Raw genomic sequence first — 20,837 nt, forward strand, 5'->3', positions numbered from 1 at the left:
TCGGAGTCACGTTCGAACCATGGGAGACGCGGGTGCTTAGTCTCTGAGGTCTGCTTTTCACGGTCGCGTGTAAGGAATATAGATCGCGTAAAGTCGATCTTGAGACTACTGAATGTTACTGGTTCGGTTATGGTCATTTTTTGAACTTCTCTCTCCTGCTCTCTAAAAAATACAGCGATAAAAGCCCAGTCGCACAATGCATAGGATACAATTGAGGTGATACATTTAACGGGCCAGCCCGCAGGGTCTCAGTGAGACTGTTTGCTTGTCTCATCGATATTGCCTACAGCACAAATCCACTACTCCTACATATGTAGGTAGCTCATTAGTCTAACCTGCTGGCTCGCGATTCGCTTAGCTTTTCGAATTTTCGTCAGCAATCTGCATCGCACACAAGCGCATCACGTTCTGGCAGACTCGTGCCCAAGCAGTGGGGCATGCACGGTCGTTCTCCCAAAGGACCTAGTACAAGTATAGCCATTGTGCTGCAGGGCCCGTCTGGTTGACAAGAGATCGCCTCGGGGAAGTGAGGTATCGTCACATTTACTCTGATATGTTTAATATGTTCACCGAGGTTGAGAAGCCCGATGCGCACCTAGGCATCCGTTTTAGGTAGGAGCCCTGCTAATCCGAGGCTTGGGGGCAGTCTGGATCACAAATGGGTTCTGTGATAGACACATGTATGTCTCTGGGTTATGTCCGTTGTATTTTTGTTTTGAAGGATTATCCCTCGGGTGATATCTCCACTTAAGGCTATATCTTTGCGGCATGATCTGGTCTCGTCGTACTCGCGTATAGTAAACTAGCAGCTCACTCGTGGGGTAAGATTAGCAAGACACTAAATCTTTAGATTGCTCATGTTGTATGCCGTACTATATCTTAGTTAGCCTCGTGGGGGCAATTGCCAATGCAAGACAGGGGGAAGTGTGGTGAAGATTTGAGTCGATGCCTAGGAAGATCAACGTTGGTATCCGAGTGTCAGTGGAACGTGCCAAATAGGGAGATCTATACTATGCTGTCAAAACAATAGGCTAGGAGCTGTACCTATCCATAAAGCAAGAGCAACTTATTTGCGTCCTCTCCTGTCTCATCGATATATGTTCGTGGACACATTGTAATGGCTGCGTAGACAAGCTGTGTATCAGACCACAACGTAGGTGAGGCTTTGAGATTATTAATATCGTTGGTCCGAAAGACATACATCCATGTAGTAGATCCTGGATCTCTGTACAGAGTAGTCAGAGCTAACATAACCAGCACGTGGGGGACATTCAGACACTCCAAATTTTGGCTGTCGGCCAATTCTTCAAGTTGATGTTCTGCCACCGAATGGACTTGATTGTGGAGATGCAGTGAGCGGCTGAGGCTGAAATAACACCACAGTTTTAAGCATAGTTGGGACATGTACCTGCATCTGGCTGCAAGATCGCGCTCCAAACCTTGGAATTTTGGTTATTATCTCAATAAAGTCGGTCTGGTGCATCTTATGTGATTTGGAATGTAGGCAAGGCTTTTCCTTTTTTTTTTTCTTTGAAGTTCTTGGTTATGTTTTCTCACCGAGTTTTCCAGGGTTATATCGATGGCTGGGGGGGCGCCTGTTTCTTTGTGGCTTTTTACGCCACGACTGCGATGTAATCACGCTATTACACAAAGTTACTAGATGTGAACTCTGCTGAAATGTTTAGTGCATTTTCTATGGGCTATTCAAATATCCGATACCCAGCGTATATTATATGTTGTGCAATATCGAACTCTACACCTCTCTTCCTCTATATATCGAGTTGAAGCTATTGCTAAAGATGATTTCAGTCAAATATATCAAGTCAGAATACCGAATACATAGTACCTAATGATTGAAGTTTGGACATTAATTTAATGTAAGCTCATCCATGGGATGGAACGGAAAGGCAGAACCTTAATACATGTAGGAATAGGGGTTACCCATGCATACATAATACGTAGAGGATATTAACAAGCAACCTAAATAAAACAAAGCAGCATGCAGTATACTCTATGCATATGTAGAATGCAAACTCATCTAGAAGTAGTAGAAAGGCGGTGGACTGAAAACATGGATAGTCCATTCAAGGTCTACAGAGTATATAGAGTATACAAACCACGGAGTACTCCAGAGCAGAACTGTGTGGGTATTCATGAGAAGTCTTAGAAGCAGACACATAATCCTATACATTTAAACCGTCCACTGGAATCGTAGAATCGATAGACCAAGCTAGCAATTACAGGGATCTGGCCGGTGGAGAAAGTACGACAAGAATGAGTACAGGATACCGGACCTTGTATAGTAATTTGCTAGATGGTAACGGTCAACGATACATACGGCGTAAGTTTTCATGTCACTGATTCAATACGAAAGCCTACTTAGCCTAGCGCATGAAAGAGAACGGCCCTAGAACGCTCGCCGATGGGGCGATTTGGGAGCAACGAACAAAGAAAGATAGGAGCTACACACCCATCTCCACTCATCATACTCCACAGTTCATTTCGCCTGAGGGGAGAATCCACATGGACCGAAATCATCGCTCCGCGAATCCTCTAAACCCTAAGCTATCCGGGACGGTCTCCGCGCGATGTATAGAAAACCACCAAAAGGCAATATCGGATGCGTACGACAAGCGGATTGGCCGGCACGTTTACGCACAACGGTCCAGACGGCACTCCGTACTTTTTTACCCCATTAGGAGGCTAGTCTGCGCCTCTATCCGCCCTATTCTATATCCCCGACGCCACCAACAGATTATACATGATAGCTTATGTTACCTGTCAAACTGCCGGGGCACCGAATGAGAGGCACAGTGAGCACACCGGCTGTATATTCTGTGTTTGGGGATGGAAGCCGTGTCCTAGGTGGGAACTGACTGGGGTTCTGGCGCCATACGCGATGTATTTCTTTGTTACTTCTTTGTCCAGGATCTGAGGTAGATTGGGACGGGTGATGTTCGGCCCAGAGAATCCAGATTCGACCAGGCAGATGGAGTTTGACCCCGAAATTAGACCGCTGCATTTTCCTTGCTTTTTTTTTTGGTGTACCCAAGGAACTTTAGTGTGTTGGCGGAAGTGTATCCGGTTCCAGGGACAAAGACTCGGGTTGCCTTAGCGGAGGCTCCTTCGGGTCAGAGGCTTGGGGATTTACAATGCGTCTTTTTCGTGGAGCTTGATGTACCATGTGGTCATGAAATCCACTTCGTGAAGTAAAATGGAGACCATGCATTGACAGTTTTGATTGAAAACTCTATTATATTGGTACGAGAAAACTAAATGATAGCGACATGGCCATCTCGTTCTTAGAATCAATAGTTTAACCACTCAAATGCCGATAGAGGGGCTGTGCCGCACTTCCAGTACTTTCGTAGAGTTCGAGTCTAAGATTGGGCTTGAAGGTCCTTTCGGGGATTGCAACTCAAGGAATCGTTTAGAGATCCCTGCTTGGTTTCTTTGTTTGACGTTGCACGTGCTTGATTTGCAATGCGGGACTAACAGCTATCCCCTGTCACCACCCCTGAAATGAATCTGGCCGTTAGCGCAGTGAGCAGGGGTTTGACAGTGTGTGGGGAGACTAGAAAATTAGCCGGGCCTATCGGAAAGTCAGCCATAGCAAAACGATCCACGAGGTGACTGGACTAGAACACAGTGGACCGCAAGAAGGCTATTTTCTTGGAAAGAATGTGTCAGCCTATGTGGACTCCGTATGAGCTCCGCACTTTCCGTATATAAAGCCCACGGTGATGGATCTGTAGTCTTGATAGGGACATGGACGGTAGACTTTAATTTTGTGCGTCCGGCCGTTGAGGGGGGGGGGGGGATCAATAGTTTGTAATGTAAAGTGCTGACTATGGAGTCCCCATGCGCCATTTTCCTTGGGAGACGGGATAAAAGGGGGATATGATAGTTCGACTGTATTTTATCAGTATAGTGCGGGACGGCACGTTAGAGGGGATCACCCTCGCGTCCGCGCTGGCGACGTGATAGAGGCGCCTGGTCGCGTTAGGGACAATCTAATACGAATCACAGAGTCCTCCGTACTCCGTTGATTATACTCGATCAAGAATAGATTATTATTGATTCTATACAGAGTACTCCGTATGGGATCAATAATGGACCTCATTGAGAGTGCAGGAACTATTGGAGCCTCGGCAACAAAAACATGTGGGAATAGGGGGTGTGGTCACGTGGAGAGTATTCCTTCTATATTGTACCAATATGCTTCTATTCCTCTAATTATTGGTCTACTGTTAATCTATTAAGCATATTGAAATGGAGATTCTCATTTTCGAAGCTCCACAAGATGAAACAACCTCCACATTGTTGGATCACATCAACTCCACGGTTTCCCGTGATATCCAGAATTCTAGCTTCTCTATACATAGCACAGGGGGTCTCTTATATTGTTTTACCCGGCTTACCTGGAACTTATGAACAGTTATGGATCCCGTTACTGCGTCATTCTGTGGGGCGGCCTTAAGTCTCATGCCGAATCAATGTACTCCGTATGTATCTTCTGGTTTTAAAGGCAATTTATTTGCGTTTCCTCACATGCAAGGAACCTTAACGTTGTTCTAGTAACGATCCTGTTTAACCGAAAATGGGAATTGCGTTTCAAGTCAAGATTTTGCTCCAGTGGATCGCTGTATCGGCGATCAAGTGGCCAATTCAAAGCCCGACATCTACATGAGGATATAGGCTAACCCAAAAATGCCTATTTCACTCCACTCTCACCGCTGATCTTTGCTTGGCTGCAATATCGGGTGGTTTAGGGTGATTTTACGCCACATAACAGAGGCGGGAAACAAGCACGCTTTCCGTTATACAAGGGAGAACAGGCATTCTCAAACTTTCCCGGAGACTCTGACCATATAATCTGTATCTTGTTTAGCAAGCTTGGGGCTTTACCAACCCACCTTTCACTCTTCCCCGCTAAGGAAGCCAGGTTTCCGCAAAAGGAGATTTTCAGAGCGATCAGCGATCCCTTTTGGGCACAATAAACCCCGTGATGTGCCTGGGATGTGATAATCTTGGAGTCGGGAAAGAAACAAGTATTGTTGGGAGGCAAAAAAAAAGTAAAAAAGAAAATGTGCTCGTCGCCCGAGTTTCTGCAGATCCCAAGTTCATCGCGCTGAATCTGACTCTGCCGTTGTCGTGAACCTTAGCAGACATGAGTTTCCACTGTGGTAGGCGCGTCGGACAATGTGCATGGATTGATGCCCCGATTTTGGTCCCCACGGGAAGATTGGGGTAACCCCTCGGTCTTCACCGAGCGACTTCAATGGTTCCACGTCGGTGTAGTTGGGTAAACTGAGAGCCTAGAAAAGCAAATGGTCTCGTCTTGGCCCACGAGGCTATGTCATTTTCCACTCGACTTGATCCAGTTTGCATCTTTAGGGAACTCACCCATGTAAGACACTCTTAGGGGTATTTGCTTCCCCTTTTCATTTAGGATTTTGCGAATATCCAATCGGGAAGGTGAAATAGGTGTCCCAACTACAGTCCCCGGATAAGTTCCCTAGTACAATACATCATGCATCTCCACATGTCAGCTTGTTGGCCCGAGTGTCGATGCAATTTCATCACACTGTGGATACTGGCAGGAATCAAAATGGCGGCTAACTCGGAGAACTGGAATATGGTTTCATATCAGTATATACATTGATTCGACTAGGGAATAAATATATCTTAGATGTTTGTATGGCTTTCATCGGCTCCTTGTAGGCTCCTGGGTGTCTCAATTTATGTAGAACAAGAGTAGACGGCTATGTATGCGGCCTTGTGTATTTTTAGTAGTACTTTTAGTGGTCTATTTTCTCCCCATTCTCGGTTCTATAGGTAGACAGCATAAAGAGGCGGAAGCAAAAGCATGCTTTGTGCAAGAGACTTTTCTATGTATAACCTTGATCATGTTCGTAATTACTACACCCGTATAATCTCGTTGGGGTTGTGTAAAATGGACAAGAATGGACAATCTATATTCTATATTCTATATTCTATGGTCTAAATCTATATGCTAGCTAACAACATGTATGCAGGAAGTGAATGCTCGAGAATGAGGGTGGAAATGGAAATATGCACGGTGTAGGGCTCCATGAATAAAGGGCTGAGAAGTGAATGTATAACAGGGTTGGCAAAGAAATGGTTATGTGAAGGAAGGAGATAGTGTATGGACAGAAGAAACGGTTGAAATGAAGAGAAAATGGTGGGGGTATGACCGGGAAAGGAAAAAGCTCAATCAATGAGAATTCCGAAAAGAAGGGCTTGAAGGCAAAGGATAAACAAATGACCGACCTACTCAGCCTTCTTCGAAGCCTTGGTTCTCAGCTTCATGAGTCCGAATACCAAAGCGTATCCACTGATGGCGAAGATGACCGAGATACCGATATCTCTCCATCCAGTAGTGTAGTTCATGATGTTGAGGTTCTTCAGGAAATCGCTTCCGTCGGTGTATTGACAGACCTTGCAGGCCTCGGTAGCATCGGGGTTGATCAAGTTGATACTGCGGCCAGCGCCGGACATATAGTCCGACAGGTACTCCACGCAGGTGGTACCGTTGAGCGGTTCGAAGAAAGCGAACTCATCCTCATTGCAAGTAACCTTGGCACCCCAGATGCCAAAGGTCAACATGCCCGAGACAACGTAGTTGAAGGGATTGAGGTAGTACATCCAGTACCGCCAGAACACGTTGAGCTGCATGTATGGGACGAAGATACCACAGAACAAGACAAGAGTACTGATGATCAAGGGGTTCACAAGTGCAGCAAAGGTCGGGTTGGGCGAATAAGCGGCGACGAACTGACCAATCCCAGTGTAAATGAGCTCATAGATCAACATCATGAAGAAAGTGGCGCCAGATCGGTTCGAGTCATGAGGAAGTCTCCAAACGGGCCAGTACCAGCAGACAAAGTAGAGGACCGCGCAAATGCACAGATATGGAAACTCAGAAACAATCAATCCGGTGACGAAGGCAATCCACGAGTACATCTTCGACTTCTTCTCACGAGTGTCGTAAATATCACGGCGCTGGATGAAGAGAGGTTGAAGCTGGTTGATGACACCAGGAGCGACGAAGACGAAGTTGAAGATCGTGAACATCTTCAGGTTCAAAGCCGACACACTTGGGCCAGGGCGCCAGAAGGAGAAACCATTGAGCATAGCTGAGATGATGTGAAGGGAAAACTTATTGTTGACATAGTTAGTGTTCCGGAAAAGCGCGACATTCATTCGCTGAGTGACGATCTTGGTCTGCTCCCAAAGAGGCATGGAGAATTCGAATCCATCATCGACTGTTCCGGGGGGTTTAGAAGCAGCATCCGCAATCATTCTATCCAGTTCTGTGATCATGCGGGTTTGCTCGGGGGAGTCGAGCCAGATCTGATGCCAGTCCTTGTCCTTGACATCCTCGATACCGCCGGTAACAACGTCAATCATGAACTCAGCTGCGTTGGCCTCAGGAGGGCACTGTGCCCCATATTGGCCAAAGTATTGCTTGACCGAGGCTGCGTTATCGCCAATGTCTCCAAAGTATACTGTCTTTCCGCCCTTTGCAAGGAGAAGGAGGGTGTCGAATTGAGCGAAGAGCTGCGCCGAAGGTTGATGAATCGTAACCTAGAACATGACTTGTTAGCAATATGATCTTGCGGTTGTTGGATTGAAGAAATCGAAGACCTACCAGAACAGCTTGACCCACATCGGCCAATTTGCGAAGGAAACGGACGGTGTTATAGGCCGATTGTCCATCCAGACCCGAGGTGGGCTCATCCAAGAAGATCAGAATACTGGGTTTAGACACCAGTTCCACGCCAATTGTGACACGCTTTCTTTGCTCAACGCTGAGTCCATTCCCAACACTACCGATGAGAGTATCTGCCAGGTCATGGAGCTCGAGAAGATCAATAATAGTGTCAACATACTTGAGCTTCTCTGCCTTAGGGGTGTTGCGAGACTGGCGAAGAAGAGCAGAGAATTCCAATGCTTCTCTCACGGTTGCGAATGGCTCGTGAACATCCAGCTGTTCGCAGTATCCCGCCATTCTTTGGAAAGATACCGGGAGCTCACGGCCATCAACCATGATAGAGCCGTTGATAGTACCGTCTGTCTTTCGCTGAGCAAGCACATCGAGGAGCGTCGTTTTTCCTGCACCAGAAGATCCCATAAGGGCACCGAGCATGCCTGGCTTGACCCACCCATGAATGTTATCCAATAGCACTCGATCGCCTGTGGGGGTTTGGACAGTATATTTGAGGTTTCTCCAGGTAAAGATCGAGGTGTTACGGGAGATATTATCATCTTGAACCTCGACGGGCTCATCGGTGGTCTCGCGGGCAACAATCTTTTCGTTGCTTTGTGCTTCTTCGTCGGAAATGGCGGCGTGGTGTTGCTTGAGGTTCTCGCGGGGAATAAGAAGAGCAGCACCAGAGCCAGCACCTGATTTCCAGTAGGATGTGAAAACGATTGTCAGGACGGCGAAGAATCCCCACCAGGCCCAGACGACACCGAAGTTTCTCCACATCTCAGAGTGTTTGTAGTGTAGTGATCCAAGATACTGATCGCCGGTCACGTAGTTTGCGCCTGGCAAAGCACCGCCAACACCCGCACAAGCCTGGTTCTCCGCGCCGACGTCCTCATAGCCAGGGCCACTTGGAATCAGGTTGTTACCAACACAAGGGATATGGCGATCATGGAACTCGTTCGACATGGCAGCTTGGAAAGCATAGGCAAAGGGGTTTGTGTAGTACAGCTCAAGGAACCAGTTCTTCATGTGGGGCTTGGGGATCATGTAGCCAGCGTACATTACAATGCCTTTGACTGCAGTTCCTGAGATCTTGGACGCGGCTTCGAAGGTACTGAAGGCGGATCCGATAAATCTAAAGAGAGCAGTAATGCACTGAAGATGTAAGAGTTAGTCTAAAGTCAATTAACCGACAAACTTGAATAAGGAATGACTGCTTACCAGAGTTGTCGTGAACAAAATAATCCAGAAGGTAAAGAAAGCAGCCGCAGTATGTTTCAGGCCAGACATCCAATAGATCACAACCGAGAAGATAGTGCACTGGAACAGCAGAACCGGGAAATCTGCCATGATCTGAGCCAAGGAAAACGCAGCCGGGTGGTACATAGCAAAGCCCTTGTGCTTGATCAGAACCGGACGGCCCTTGAAAGATTCAGTGACCTCAGACATGGCGACGATGCAGTTGTACAACAGCGAGAAGAAAACAGCACCACCTTTGGTGAAGAGACCTGCGGAGGTGTCTGGCGAGTCATAAAAGCAAGAACCAGCGATCAATGCCATAGCACATGACAGAACCTGTTTGATGATGAATGTTGACTTCTCACCCCACAGGATCTGATATTGTCGCTTGGTGCATGCGATGAGCTGGGTCCAAAAGCTGGTAGTCAGACTACTACTCTTAGGCAGGTGCTTGGACTTTTCCCACGCAACAGACTCTTTGAATGCCTCTGTGCGCTCGCAGCTGATTTCGGTGTCGGGATAGTCATATGATGAGATCATACGGTGGTAAATGCTGGACTTTTGGTATTCAGCCAGAATGGCGTCTGCGTTTCTGGGGAATGTATTTTCACATCCGGGTCTGATTTTGCGCTCTGTCGGGACTGTTAAACCAGTGAGGAAGTCGCCTGTCGTTTTGTGTTAGTTGATATCAGGGTCGTTTGTCAAGTATAGCAAAGACTTACCGACGTTTGCTCCGTCAGTATAGACGAAGCCTAGATCTTCCATAAAAGGCTTAGCTGAAGCTGTAGGGCCATAGTAGATCTGCTTTCCCTCGTCAAGGACAAGGACCTTGTCGAAGAGGTTGTAGATTCCATTTCCTGCTTGATATAAGGTCACGATAGTGGAAAGGCCGAGAACATCGGTCATAGCACGAAGGGCCTTTGCCCACTCCAATGCAGTACTAGCATCCAAACCACGGGTACTGTTATCCCAGGAGTAAACAGAACCCCTAGTTGCGAGACACTCGATAATAGAGACTCGCTTCCGCTCGCCACCGGATACACCACGGACGAACTCATTTCCAACCTTGGTATCAGCCGTATGGGCGATTCCCATAGACTCCAGAAGGAACTGTTTCGTCTCGGCTGTGTGTTCATCGATACTCTTGACTCCATCTGGTAGATGGAAAGGAACCTTAAGTCTGGCCGCAAATTCCATGGTCTGACCCACTGTCAGGCGAGGGTAAAACAGCTCTTCTTCTGTGTTCATCACAATCTGGCCATGGTAGTCCTCGGCTTCCTTGGAGGTCATGTTTCCAAAGCGCACGTCACCATTCACGGTGTGATAACCTGCGCGGCGATTTGATAGCATGTTGAGCAACGTGGTGCATCCTGAACCAGGGCGGCCCAACACCAGCAGCATTTCTCCGGGCTTGACACATCCATGGCTGTCTGACAAGATCGATTTGAGCGGTGGCTTTCGACGGAAATCTTTAATCAATTGAGGAATGTTGAATTGCGAGACCACGTTTTCGTTGACGGCGGCTTCGGCAGCAAGAACGTCGACAGTGAGGCCTTGCCATGTAACACCTAGCTCACGCTTCTTGAATCCGGCTGCTTCATCACGTTCTGCATTCCGAATGACTTGGGGTGTCATGCTCCATTCCGCCGTCTTCTTGGGGAGTTGAAAAGTATCATTGTCGGCATTCAGAGTCTCGGCACTCTTTGCTTCGTGAATGTTGACTTGGGGTACATGCAGAGTCTCAACGCTGGTAAAGTCGTGAGTGTTGAGCTTGTGGATAGGCGAATTGCCCATATTTTGATTATTATTTTCGTCTTCATTGTTGTATTCGCTATGCAGCGAGGCATCATCTGGGCGGGGATGCTGCTCCATGGTAGGAGACTATAGAGGAGTGGAGATTGGTCAGAGAAGTAAAAATTATTCTAGAACAACAAAATCATTTAAATTGGGAGGACTAACATATTTATCCTAAAGGTTCTTCAAAGGGGCAAGTTACTATGCGTGCCGACTCCAGATCCGAAGGAATAGGAGATCGGATATATGGCATTGAATAGTGGCCGATCATTGGCTGAAGGAAACTCATAGCATTATTTTGTTCGTTATTGCTGCTAATGCACTGCCTACGCGTATTGTTTCACTCCTATGAATAGATCCATAGGGACCTGGAAAGCCCGGCACAGAGGCCGAGTTCCATTGTGGAACTGGAACCCACTTTTGCGCGAATGTTGGGTCAAATGAACTCGTTGCAGGTTATCCAATGATTACTGGACAGGGAACCATTGGAAGCCGGGGAGATATCCGATTCATCCGGCTTCTGTTGTGTTTACTTTGTAGATACATGAGGCTTTTAGGGCTTCACAATACAAAGTAGTATGTTTCACCTAATTCATGTAGCAATCAATCGTTCCCACTTCTTATCCCAAAGTGGATTATCATCAGCTGCAAATTTCCGGTGATACTATCAGTATGAGGAGTATGAGGGGCTGCAAACTTCTACGCAGTATTCGTCATAGGTGGCAAAACAATCATATTAGCGGGTGTTTATGTATTGAATATAAATTAAGGTTGTAGATTAAGACACTCGTCAGTACCGAAGTTCCTTTAGAATTAAACTGTCAACGACTTTGCCCTATATGGATTAGCAAGCCAATGCCGAGGAACAGAAGTGAAAGTTTTTCGGGCTGATAAGCCCGATAACGCGGGTTCCCTGACGATCCCGATCTACCCGGGTCTTATCTCATCGCACTGCCGAGTGTTTAGCCGACTTTCTAACCGGTTCTAGCCCGGTCTTATATCTTCCCATTGAGGAAATATGCGCCTTCATCCCCAATCAGGGAATTTGCGACTGCTTTGATGTCATTAAAGATGTACTTTGACATTTCCATTCAGCATTTATATTCCAGTATCTATATATTTTGCTTCCAATTCGACATTTAGGTCTGAATTATCCCGACAGTATCACATGCTGCCTCGGATACACCCGTGAGCTCTGGTCGCGCGGCGTATTCTTTGCCCTGTGCCGGGAGCCGCGCTTCAGGCAACAGTATACGTATGAGCTAGATATGTAGTCACTTTGGACACATATTTAAAATATAAAGATTCTCAATTTGATAGCAGTCAATGGTTGTAACCTATTTGTTCAGTTTGCTTTGCCAGCTGAAGTTAGCTTTTGATTGAGCGGTGTCTCCGACAAAATATTTGAAGGGGTGTATCCGGTGTTATATATAAAAAGTTTCTCATGTAACGATTGCCGGCAATAATCATACAAACCCAACTTGAATATGTCAAGTAGAAGACGTATTAACATAAATAATCGTCATCTCTAGGTGGATCGCGTACATAAAATTCCTCGCTATGTAACTGCGTGTTTTGAAGCTCCCTAGCACAAGGGTCTTAACCCTGTGGTATAGATAAGAAGGCCCTGTCAGACACGCGTCATTAATATGGAGCACCCTTCCGCTCCTCTTTTTCTTCTTCTTCTTCTTCTTCTTCTTCTAATCTAGGAGCATCAAACAAATCCCTAGGTGATATATATAGCCAGGCATAATACTAAGTGACCCTTCAGATACGCACTGAGATTATTAATATATTATGTAGACTAGAATCACTAAGATACTACCACAGATTATATATATTTTCATGCTGAAGTCAACAACCCCAATTTTGTAATATTCAAAAAGATAGCCCAGCATGAACCCGCCACGATCATTGCCACCCTCTCCCTCTAGGCTCTGACAGTAGCAAGCCCAGTCCCACTCAGCAACCAACCAAGATTGGATACTGTGAGTCCATAGATCTCAAAACCGTCACATCAACTAAAACATGCCCTCCATGTCCAAATCAAGGAATTCGGGATTTCCAACCGCCATATCCGCCGCATTAAGCACATCATCAATAGCATCCATACCAGCCCCAGAATCAAGTCCCATATCCTGACCTACACCAATACCGCCATCCATCCCCGCCGCAGCCGCATCCGCCGCCGCTTTATCAAGCATTTGATTGATATTATCCGGATCATCCTCATTGGCGGGATTACGCGAAACATCGGCAGAAGAAGGCTCAAGATCCATCCGATCCTCCTGCCCCTCAACACCAAGATGCATATTCTGAATAATATTCGAGACATCAATATTCGAGACCTGCGACGGCGGGGCCATGAGCATATTAACCCGACGCGCAAGCCGTACCACAACCTCCGCGCGTAGCGGGTCACTCTCAGAAATCTTAGGCACGTTTTCATGCTGCAGCGACAAGGCGTCGCGTAGCGTCAGGATCGTGCACCGAGATAAAGACTCCTTGCTCGTGTCGACTGGGTGGTAGTTGTTTTGATCGACGGCAAAGGACTCGGTCATTGGAGCACACACCATCGTCGTCGCAATGTCCAGTGCGATATGGCCGTTGCCTGCTTCGGATTGCTGCTTGACTTCGTCGATTATCGCGCCTAGAACCCGCATTGCGCCTAGCATACGGATCCCTGCTAGCACCTGCCGGTGTGTGTATGCATGTGGAGCCATGTTGATTCCTGGGTTGGCGCTCCAGAGGACGAGGGCTTGGAGGGTTGTGCGGATGCTGCCTATTAGCCCGCCTGTAGTGTGGGAGGTCCAGGTGTCGAGTTCGGAGCGGTGGCAGCTGCCGACGCGGCGGAAGGAGAGGTATGGCTCTAGGGCGTCAAGGATTGGTTTGATGTCTGTCCGTGACTGGTTTCTTGTTCGGACGTTTTTTAGTTGCTCTTCTAGTGGGCAGCCGGTAATATTCAGGACTGTTTGGTGGATGGCTTGGGCCTCGCCGGAGATTGAGCTGGGTTTGACCAGGGAGTGGAGGGTTTTGATGGGGATTGTGGGGTCGTGCTCTAATTCCCAGATGTGGTTGCCCAGCCATGTCAATGCGACGACCAGGGACGGGAGGAGGAAGGGCTCGAGCAGATCTGTATCGTGGTTAGCCGAGAATCCAGTGGGAAGCGACCGCGTTACGATGTTCTTACATTCAAATCCCCCTTTCAAAGTGTCGAAATCCAGTTTTCCGGACTCACATGCACCGAGACTCTGGTCAAATAGAGTTGTCACAAGCATGTAAAATTCGTGGGGGCTGCAAGAGGACATAGTCTCTTCACTGATGCCCTCAGCAATGAACAGAGCTCCTATCCAAGCGCCGAGATCTTTGTTTTGCTTCTCGCTCAAGTCGGTCAGCTTCTGGCTGCAAGCGCCCCGGTCCAAAAGTTTCAACAAGAACGAGTCGTTGTTCGAGATACCCATATCAGAGGGACTCAAGTCATAGCGGTATTTGAACGCAAGAACCAGCAACAAGATACTGCCAAATTCATCATAGACAGGCTGGTTTTCGCCTTGATCCTCGTCCCACTTCCAGGAATCAAGGACAGCACAAAGAGGTTGCAATACTTGCTTTGTAGTTCGGAACAGCAACATGACGTCCAAGGTTTGTGGGCGACGTGAGAGCGAGTTGCAGATATTCTTGAGCGTCATTGTCTCTTTCTGATGACACAAATTATGCATGACCTTGAAGAAGTTAGCATCTTAATATTCCCATAATACACATATCGGATACTCTGGAACATACATCGACCACGGCGCCAACTATCGCGCCTGCGTTACCCTCCATCGACTCGATCTCACCAATAAGTTGTTCAGCACGTTCATGATTGTTGTTGATTTGCGAAACGAGATCATCTTTGACATAAGGGCCACCACCAGGTAGTGTCTGCATGGGGTTTTCTCCAAGAAGCTGTTCAATGCTGGACTCTTGAATGAGCTTATGCGATGCACAAGCAAAGAGGAACTCCTGGCGAGCATCTGATAAAACACTGCTGCCTTGCATGGAAAACATCTGAGAGAAGGAAGGGAATGCGTTCGGATCCAGACGACTTAAAGCGTGGCTGATGCACATTTCCATGGAAATCGGCACCATGGATGCTGCCGAGATGGCTGCAAAGAAGGCGGGAAGCTTGTTGACGAGGAAAGATCGGAACAAGAGCATCGTGCGGCTGGATTCGTTGCGATATACACCATTAGAAAGAACATCGAATGCGGCTGTGATGATTTCCTCGATGAGGACGTCATTGTGGCCCTGGTAAAGAGTTAGTTAAAAGATCTGAGCCACTCTGATAAGTGAGAAAGAACTGATCCGAATCACTCTGACCAGTGAGGAAGAAATGAATCGTGCTGATAGGACCTACTTGATATCGATTGGTGAGATAGTTGATCAGAATGGTATCATCAACCAAAGGACGTCCCACGACCTGTTGCTAGTCAGTAATAAACCCAACATCACAGCGTAAAGAGAAGCTTACCATCGAATTGATGTAAACATAGAGTCCAGCTCTAGTGTTAACAACTGGGCCATCCATGACCGAAGACTCAAACTGGAGGGCATTGACATCCACGCCGTCAATAGCAGGCCCATCCAAAGCCTTAGAAGGTTGACCGGGGTAAAGGTTGAATACTTTCTGCAACTCTTCAAGGCGATGCCGAAGTGGCAGAGAGACATCGATACAGAGAGGTAGATAACTTGACAAAGCCTGTCCCAATTTCGTTTTCAATGCTATCGGAAATCCGTTAATAGACGTTCAACGGATATGATAATATCATCACCAAGCGCAGAAACTTTGTAGATTTACCTTGATTGTAATCACTGGACAGCACTTCGAGTCCTTTGTTAGTCCCAGAAACAGCTGCAAGTAGAATCCCAAGCGACTCGAATAATGACACCGCATCAGGCGGCCCCATCAAGCCGCCCGTTTGCTGCGAGACATCCAGACTGCGATTGTGCCACGCCACGACAGCCATGATCCAGTCTACGGTGGCAGAGTAGATATCTGCAGCTTCGACCACGGTCTTGGGGATTGACCCGGTCGAAATGAACACCATGACATCCTGGATGACTTTGATATCCGTCATGAGCGTGGAAGGTTTCTGCTTCTTGGCCTTGGATGGTGAGCTCTGTGCCTCGCCATCGCCATCACCAGACCCGGACACGTCCAGGATAGAAGAGTGTTTTAAAAGACTCGCCAGTGCAGACGATGACTTGACCCTCCCAACCTTGCACAGTCCATCGACGTACAGCGGCAAAAGAGGGTCCCAGGTAACACTGGAGGAAGCGCGAGCTTCAAGGAGTAGATCGAGGAGCTCGTTTTCCTTCACCGGTGAGCGGGCAAACATCAGCCCCGACAAGTCCGTGAACTCGTCTATATCTATACGATTGGCCAAACATTGGTGGAGGAAGGTCCTCCATTGTTCGGGGATTGCCCTGTCCGGCAGCATTGTCATCTCCACAACATAACACTGCACCCTGGAAGTTCTAAAAATGAGATTGCAAGTTACAGACTCGCACTAAGCATTTTTCATTAGAGAAATAGATCGCTGGTCTTGAGGCTGTGAGGGATAGCTCTTTCTCAAGTTGGCGCCCCGGGGCTCGTGAAAGGAACTACGTAAGCAGCACGTGAGAGGTGATGTTGTTGACACGTGACTTGAATATTCCTCCATGCCTCAGGCACTATTGATATGTAGGTTAGTCAACTAACTAGCCTGTGGACCTCAGGACGTTCTATGACAGCATTAAAGTCATGACAGACACAACACCCGAGTGGGCCAATTTACCTAATTTGGCAATCTGTACTTCTATAACATTACAAAATTAGAAGATTTCAGGTAATCATCGAGGCTCACTTGAGCAGTTTCGAGAAACCAGCTACTTTGATACAATTTTAAGAGTTTACAAGAGCACACAAATTTTTTTAAATCATTCATTGAATCTCATTATCATCATGACAATCCCAAGTGCAGAACCAAAACAAACGGCGGTGCTCAAGTGGGGATATCAATCAAATGCAACAGTTGGGAAAACCAGCGCCTCTATCCGTAACCGCTCGACAAAAGGGTAAAAAGCTATTTTAAAAAGAAAATGCATCAAAGCCGCCTCTCCTCAAGAGAGGACAGAAATCATCAGAGAACACCACCCATAATATATATAGGGAGGCGACTGATCTACCACCAGTCACCGTGCTCCTTCATGGCCTCAGCGACCTTGGTGAAGCCAGCAATGTTGGAGCCAGAGACGAGGGAAGGAAGGACACCCTCATCAGGAGTGACATACTCCTTAGCAGTGGCAAGACCGTTGTTGAAGCAGTCCTCCATAATATTCTTAAGGCGGGAGTCAACCTCCTCACGGGTCCAGTTGACACGGGCAGAGTTCTGGGCCATCTCAAGACCAGAGACGGCAACACCACCAGCGTTGGCGGCCTTACCGGGAGCGTACCAGATAGCAGCGGCACCGGGGTTGGCAACACGGTGGGCCTCGAAGACATCGATAGCCTCCTGGGTGGAACCCATGTTGGAGCCCTCGGCGATGAACTTGCAGCCAGCGTCGATGAGAGCCTTGGCCTCGTCGCCGGAGACCTCGTTCTGGGTGGCAGAGGGGAGAGCGACATCGATGCGGCCGGTGATGTTGGTCCAGGGGCGGGCACCGGGGATGTACTTGAACTTGGAGCTGAAGGCCTCGGTGGTGGCGATCTCAGAGATCTGCTTGCGCTCGACCTTGATGGCGGCAATGGTGTTGATCTCCTCGACGGTGAAGGAGCCCTCCTCGCCCTTGATGACGAGAGCACCCTGGGAGTCGGAGAGGGAGACGACGGAGCCACCGAGCTCGATGACCTTGAGAGCAGCGTACTGGGCGACGTTTCCGGAGCCGGAGATGGCGACGCGCTTGCCGGCGAAGGACTCCTTGCCGCCGGAGGCGTGCTTGATCATGTGCTCAACGTAGTAGACGACACCGTAGCCAGTGGCCTCGGGGCGGATGAGGGAGCCGCCCCAGCTGCCACCCTTACCGGTGAGAACACCCTCCCACTGGTTGCGGATCTTCTTGTACTGTCCAAACATGAAACCGACCTCGCGGCCGGTAACACCGATATCACCGGCCGGAACATCGGTATCGGCACCGATGTGCTTGCAAAGCTCGGTCATGAAGGAGACACAGAAGCGGCGGATCTCGTTATCGGTCTTTCCCTTGGGGTCGAAGTCGGATCCACCCTTACCACCGCCCATGTTCAGGCCGGTCAGCGCATTCTTGAAGATCTGCTCGAAACCCAAGAACTTGAGGATGGACAGGTTCACCGAGGGGTGGAACCGGAGGCCACCCTTGTAGGGGCCAAGAGCGGAGTTGAACTGAACACGGTATCCACGGTTGATTTGGACCTAGGCAGGTCAGCATTTTGGCAATTGAGAACTTTTTTGGGGGGAAAGTCTTACCTGGCCTTTGTCATCTTCCCAGACAACACGGAACTGGATGACACGCTCAGGGACGGAGACGACCTGAAGGGCCTTGCGGTACTCGGGCTTCTTCTGGAAAAGAGTGGAGTTCTCAAGGGTGGAGGCGAGCTCTGTTTTCGGGATTAGCTTAGTCACCCCGAATTATGCGGTGGAGCCAAGCCGAGAAGATGCCGATAGGCGACGGATCAAGTCGGGACATTGAAGGGAAAGGGAAAGAGAGACATACCCTTGTAGGCCTGCTCGAACTCAGGCTCGGAGGGGAGGTTCTGCATCATTTCGGCTGGTCTGATTACTCTGGGGGTTTTTTTTTTGGTCGGAGGGTAGATCAATGCTTCAGCAGTGATCTAATAAATTAAATATATAAGTGCCCAAGAGCAAGAGTATAAGACAATTGAGATTTTAGAGAGTAGGATGAAGAGAGAGAATGGAGGGGGAGGAGTGTACAATTATATAGAGATGTGGAGAGAGAGACTCAAAGCCGGAGTCGGACGAGAGATTCCCGGTGATGGGGGGGAAAAAGGACGGGAGTTGTTAATGTCCCTACCGTCTACAATAATCCAAGAAGACCAGGTTGCACGAATGAGAAGTGAAAGATTCAAAGAGAGCAAGACGAAACCCAATGATTTCCATTGATTTCCGTGGGAAGAACGTCCGAAGTTCGGGGCCCGAACAATGTTATCTTATGGTTTAAGGTCACAAGAATTACCCTTATCTCTCTGACCATAGAACTGCATTACTACACTTTAACTTCCCATCAATCATAGCTCGGGTTTGCTTTTTTTTCCTTCCTAAATCTTCCTTGCCTCTATATTCTCTCTTCCGTGTTCAATTCGTTCGGATCGGTCCTCTCCGACAATGAAATTTTTCATAAAAAAAAATATGAGAGAGACTTGGAGACCCCAATGCATGATGCGATGAGTAGTATGATCGACCTGTGAAGTAGTATCCCTATTAAAGTTGGATTAAACAAATTAAAAAAAAGCAAATAAAGGGAAAAAAGGAAAAGCAAATAAAAAGTCGAGGTCTCCGCCACCAGCTACTAATTTCGGCAACTTAGCACGGCTGCAGGCTAGTCACGTGCCAGCTATACCGCAAACGGCGACCCAAAAAGATGGGGCCTTCCATATTTGGCCCGAGCTTATCTGATCGTCTTTTTCCTTCTCAAACACTTTTTACACATTCTCTTTATCTCCATTAAATTAAGCAATCCTTTACCCCACTAGAAATTGAGGGGTAGAGGGGTAGAGGGGTAGAGGGTATGTTCAGATATCTAGAGATATCTAGAAGAAAACAAGTTGTACAGAAAATGTCTAGTAACCTCGAGAAATCTAGGGAGATCCGCAGTACCACCCAAGATCCAAGACCCGAGATCCCAGTCAGTTGCCACCTAATAGTCATGCCAGATTTCTTGTTTCCCCTTCAGGCACCAATCCTGTGTAGCGCCAAGACCCGGTCAACTGCATTCCGATGGTCGGCCCTGCCAAGTACACTACCTAGATACACATAAACTATAGCACGGTACAAGCTCTGGGTCTTCGTTGATCCCTAATGATAATATTAAAATATTCACACCGAGTACTCGGACCTCAAGAACAGTCATACGGTACATACTTTGTAGACTTTCAAATATCATGATGTTTGGGGATCGTCATAAATCATGCGACTACCTAGGGGTTGCCTGCAGCTCTCCGCATACCAAAGTCCGCATCTCTCCACATGCTGACAGCGGTTTGCGGAGGCTGCGCTTCGCTCGGGTTCCTGGGGTTGCTGCAGGGATCCTCACCGACAACCCAGATGTAGAAGCGGCTATCACACGGGCTAGCCTCCGTCTTTTATTCTCGTCACTTCTGTGGTGTGATATGCAATAGAATAACTGGCACATGTTTACATCCATGTCGACCGGACAACCGATTGAATAGTACACATGACGAGTGGGACAAAGGCCCCTCAGGACCCAGTGGGTTTCCCTGCAGATCCAGAAGCTTATTTTCTTCTAGAACTCTTTAGTAGGGACTGTGCCCAGGACTAAATTCCTTCCCGTGACTCTCTAGCTGCATATGCATTCTTATCTTTCGGCTGTTGGATCTTGGGATAACGTGCTTGCAGGAGAAATTGCAAACGTGGGGCTCATGCCGTTTGGTTCGGGTAGATCTATGGAGCTTGCGAGTGGCCTCGTTTTGCTTATGTACATAGGTTTCTGGCATAAGCACATTGGACGTCCTTTTGCTCGTAGACTTGCTATGGCGTGCTAGTCGAAATCCTAGTCAAGCCAAGCCCTAAGCCTAAGTTGCTTCCTGCATCTAATCTGACAAATGAGAAGTTGTGGAGATGACTAACTCGTTGTCTTTACTTAGGTACTTATAAGGAATATCTGTTCATTCCGATACACAGCGAACTAGTACACAGCATAAAATATTCTCCACTATGCCCATAATCTCCTAGGCTGGGTACCATCTGGTCAATGCACACCCCAAAGCATGGTCCACCCATGTAGTTGTCATTCAAGCAGAGACAATAACCATATTGTATATCACTCCCAAAGAGTCTCACCCATAGGTTTAGTTAACAGAATATATATGTAG

The 20,837-nt window shown here is 47.8% G+C and overlaps 3 protein-coding genes across 3 annotated transcripts; all 3 read right to left on the reverse strand.

Annotated features, from left to right (window-relative positions):
* Positions 1–6,294: 6,294 nt before the first annotated feature.
* Positions 6,295–10,846, reverse strand: N7447_010551 (ABC transporter sequence; the record flags this gene model as incomplete). The annotated part of the gene is made up of 4 exons (XM_057234813.1): positions 6,295–7,611; positions 7,676–8,890; positions 8,957–9,639; positions 9,697–10,846. 4 exons carry the CDS (start codon positions 10,844–10,846, stop codon positions 6,295–6,297), a joined length of 4,365 nt encoding a protein of 1,454 aa, XP_057081033.1.
* Positions 10,847–12,789: 1,943 nt separating this feature from the next.
* Positions 12,790–16,149, reverse strand: nut1 (putative RNA polymerase II mediator complex subunit Nut1; the record flags this gene model as incomplete). Its single annotated transcript, XM_057234814.1, has 5 exons — positions 12,790–14,490; positions 14,552–15,058; positions 15,168–15,230; positions 15,282–15,532; positions 15,609–16,149. 5 exons carry the CDS (start codon positions 16,147–16,149, stop codon positions 12,790–12,792), a joined length of 3,063 nt encoding a protein of 1,020 aa, XP_057081034.1.
* An 825-nt stretch (positions 16,150–16,974) lies between these two features.
* On the reverse strand, positions 16,975–18,530 carry N7447_010553 (glutamate dehydrogenase; the record flags this gene model as incomplete). Its single annotated transcript, XM_057234815.1, has 3 exons — positions 16,975–18,180; positions 18,235–18,365; positions 18,482–18,530. 3 exons carry the CDS (start codon positions 18,528–18,530, stop codon positions 16,975–16,977), a joined length of 1,386 nt encoding a protein of 461 aa, XP_057081035.1.
* Positions 18,531–20,837: the final 2,307 nt, after the last annotated feature.

The sequence above is a fragment of the Penicillium robsamsonii genome, assembly GCF_028829455.1.
Source record: "Penicillium robsamsonii strain IBT 29466 chromosome Unknown utg000007l_segment0_segment0, whole genome shotgun sequence".
NCBI lineage: Eukaryota > Fungi > Ascomycota > Eurotiomycetes > Eurotiales > Aspergillaceae > Penicillium > Penicillium robsamsonii.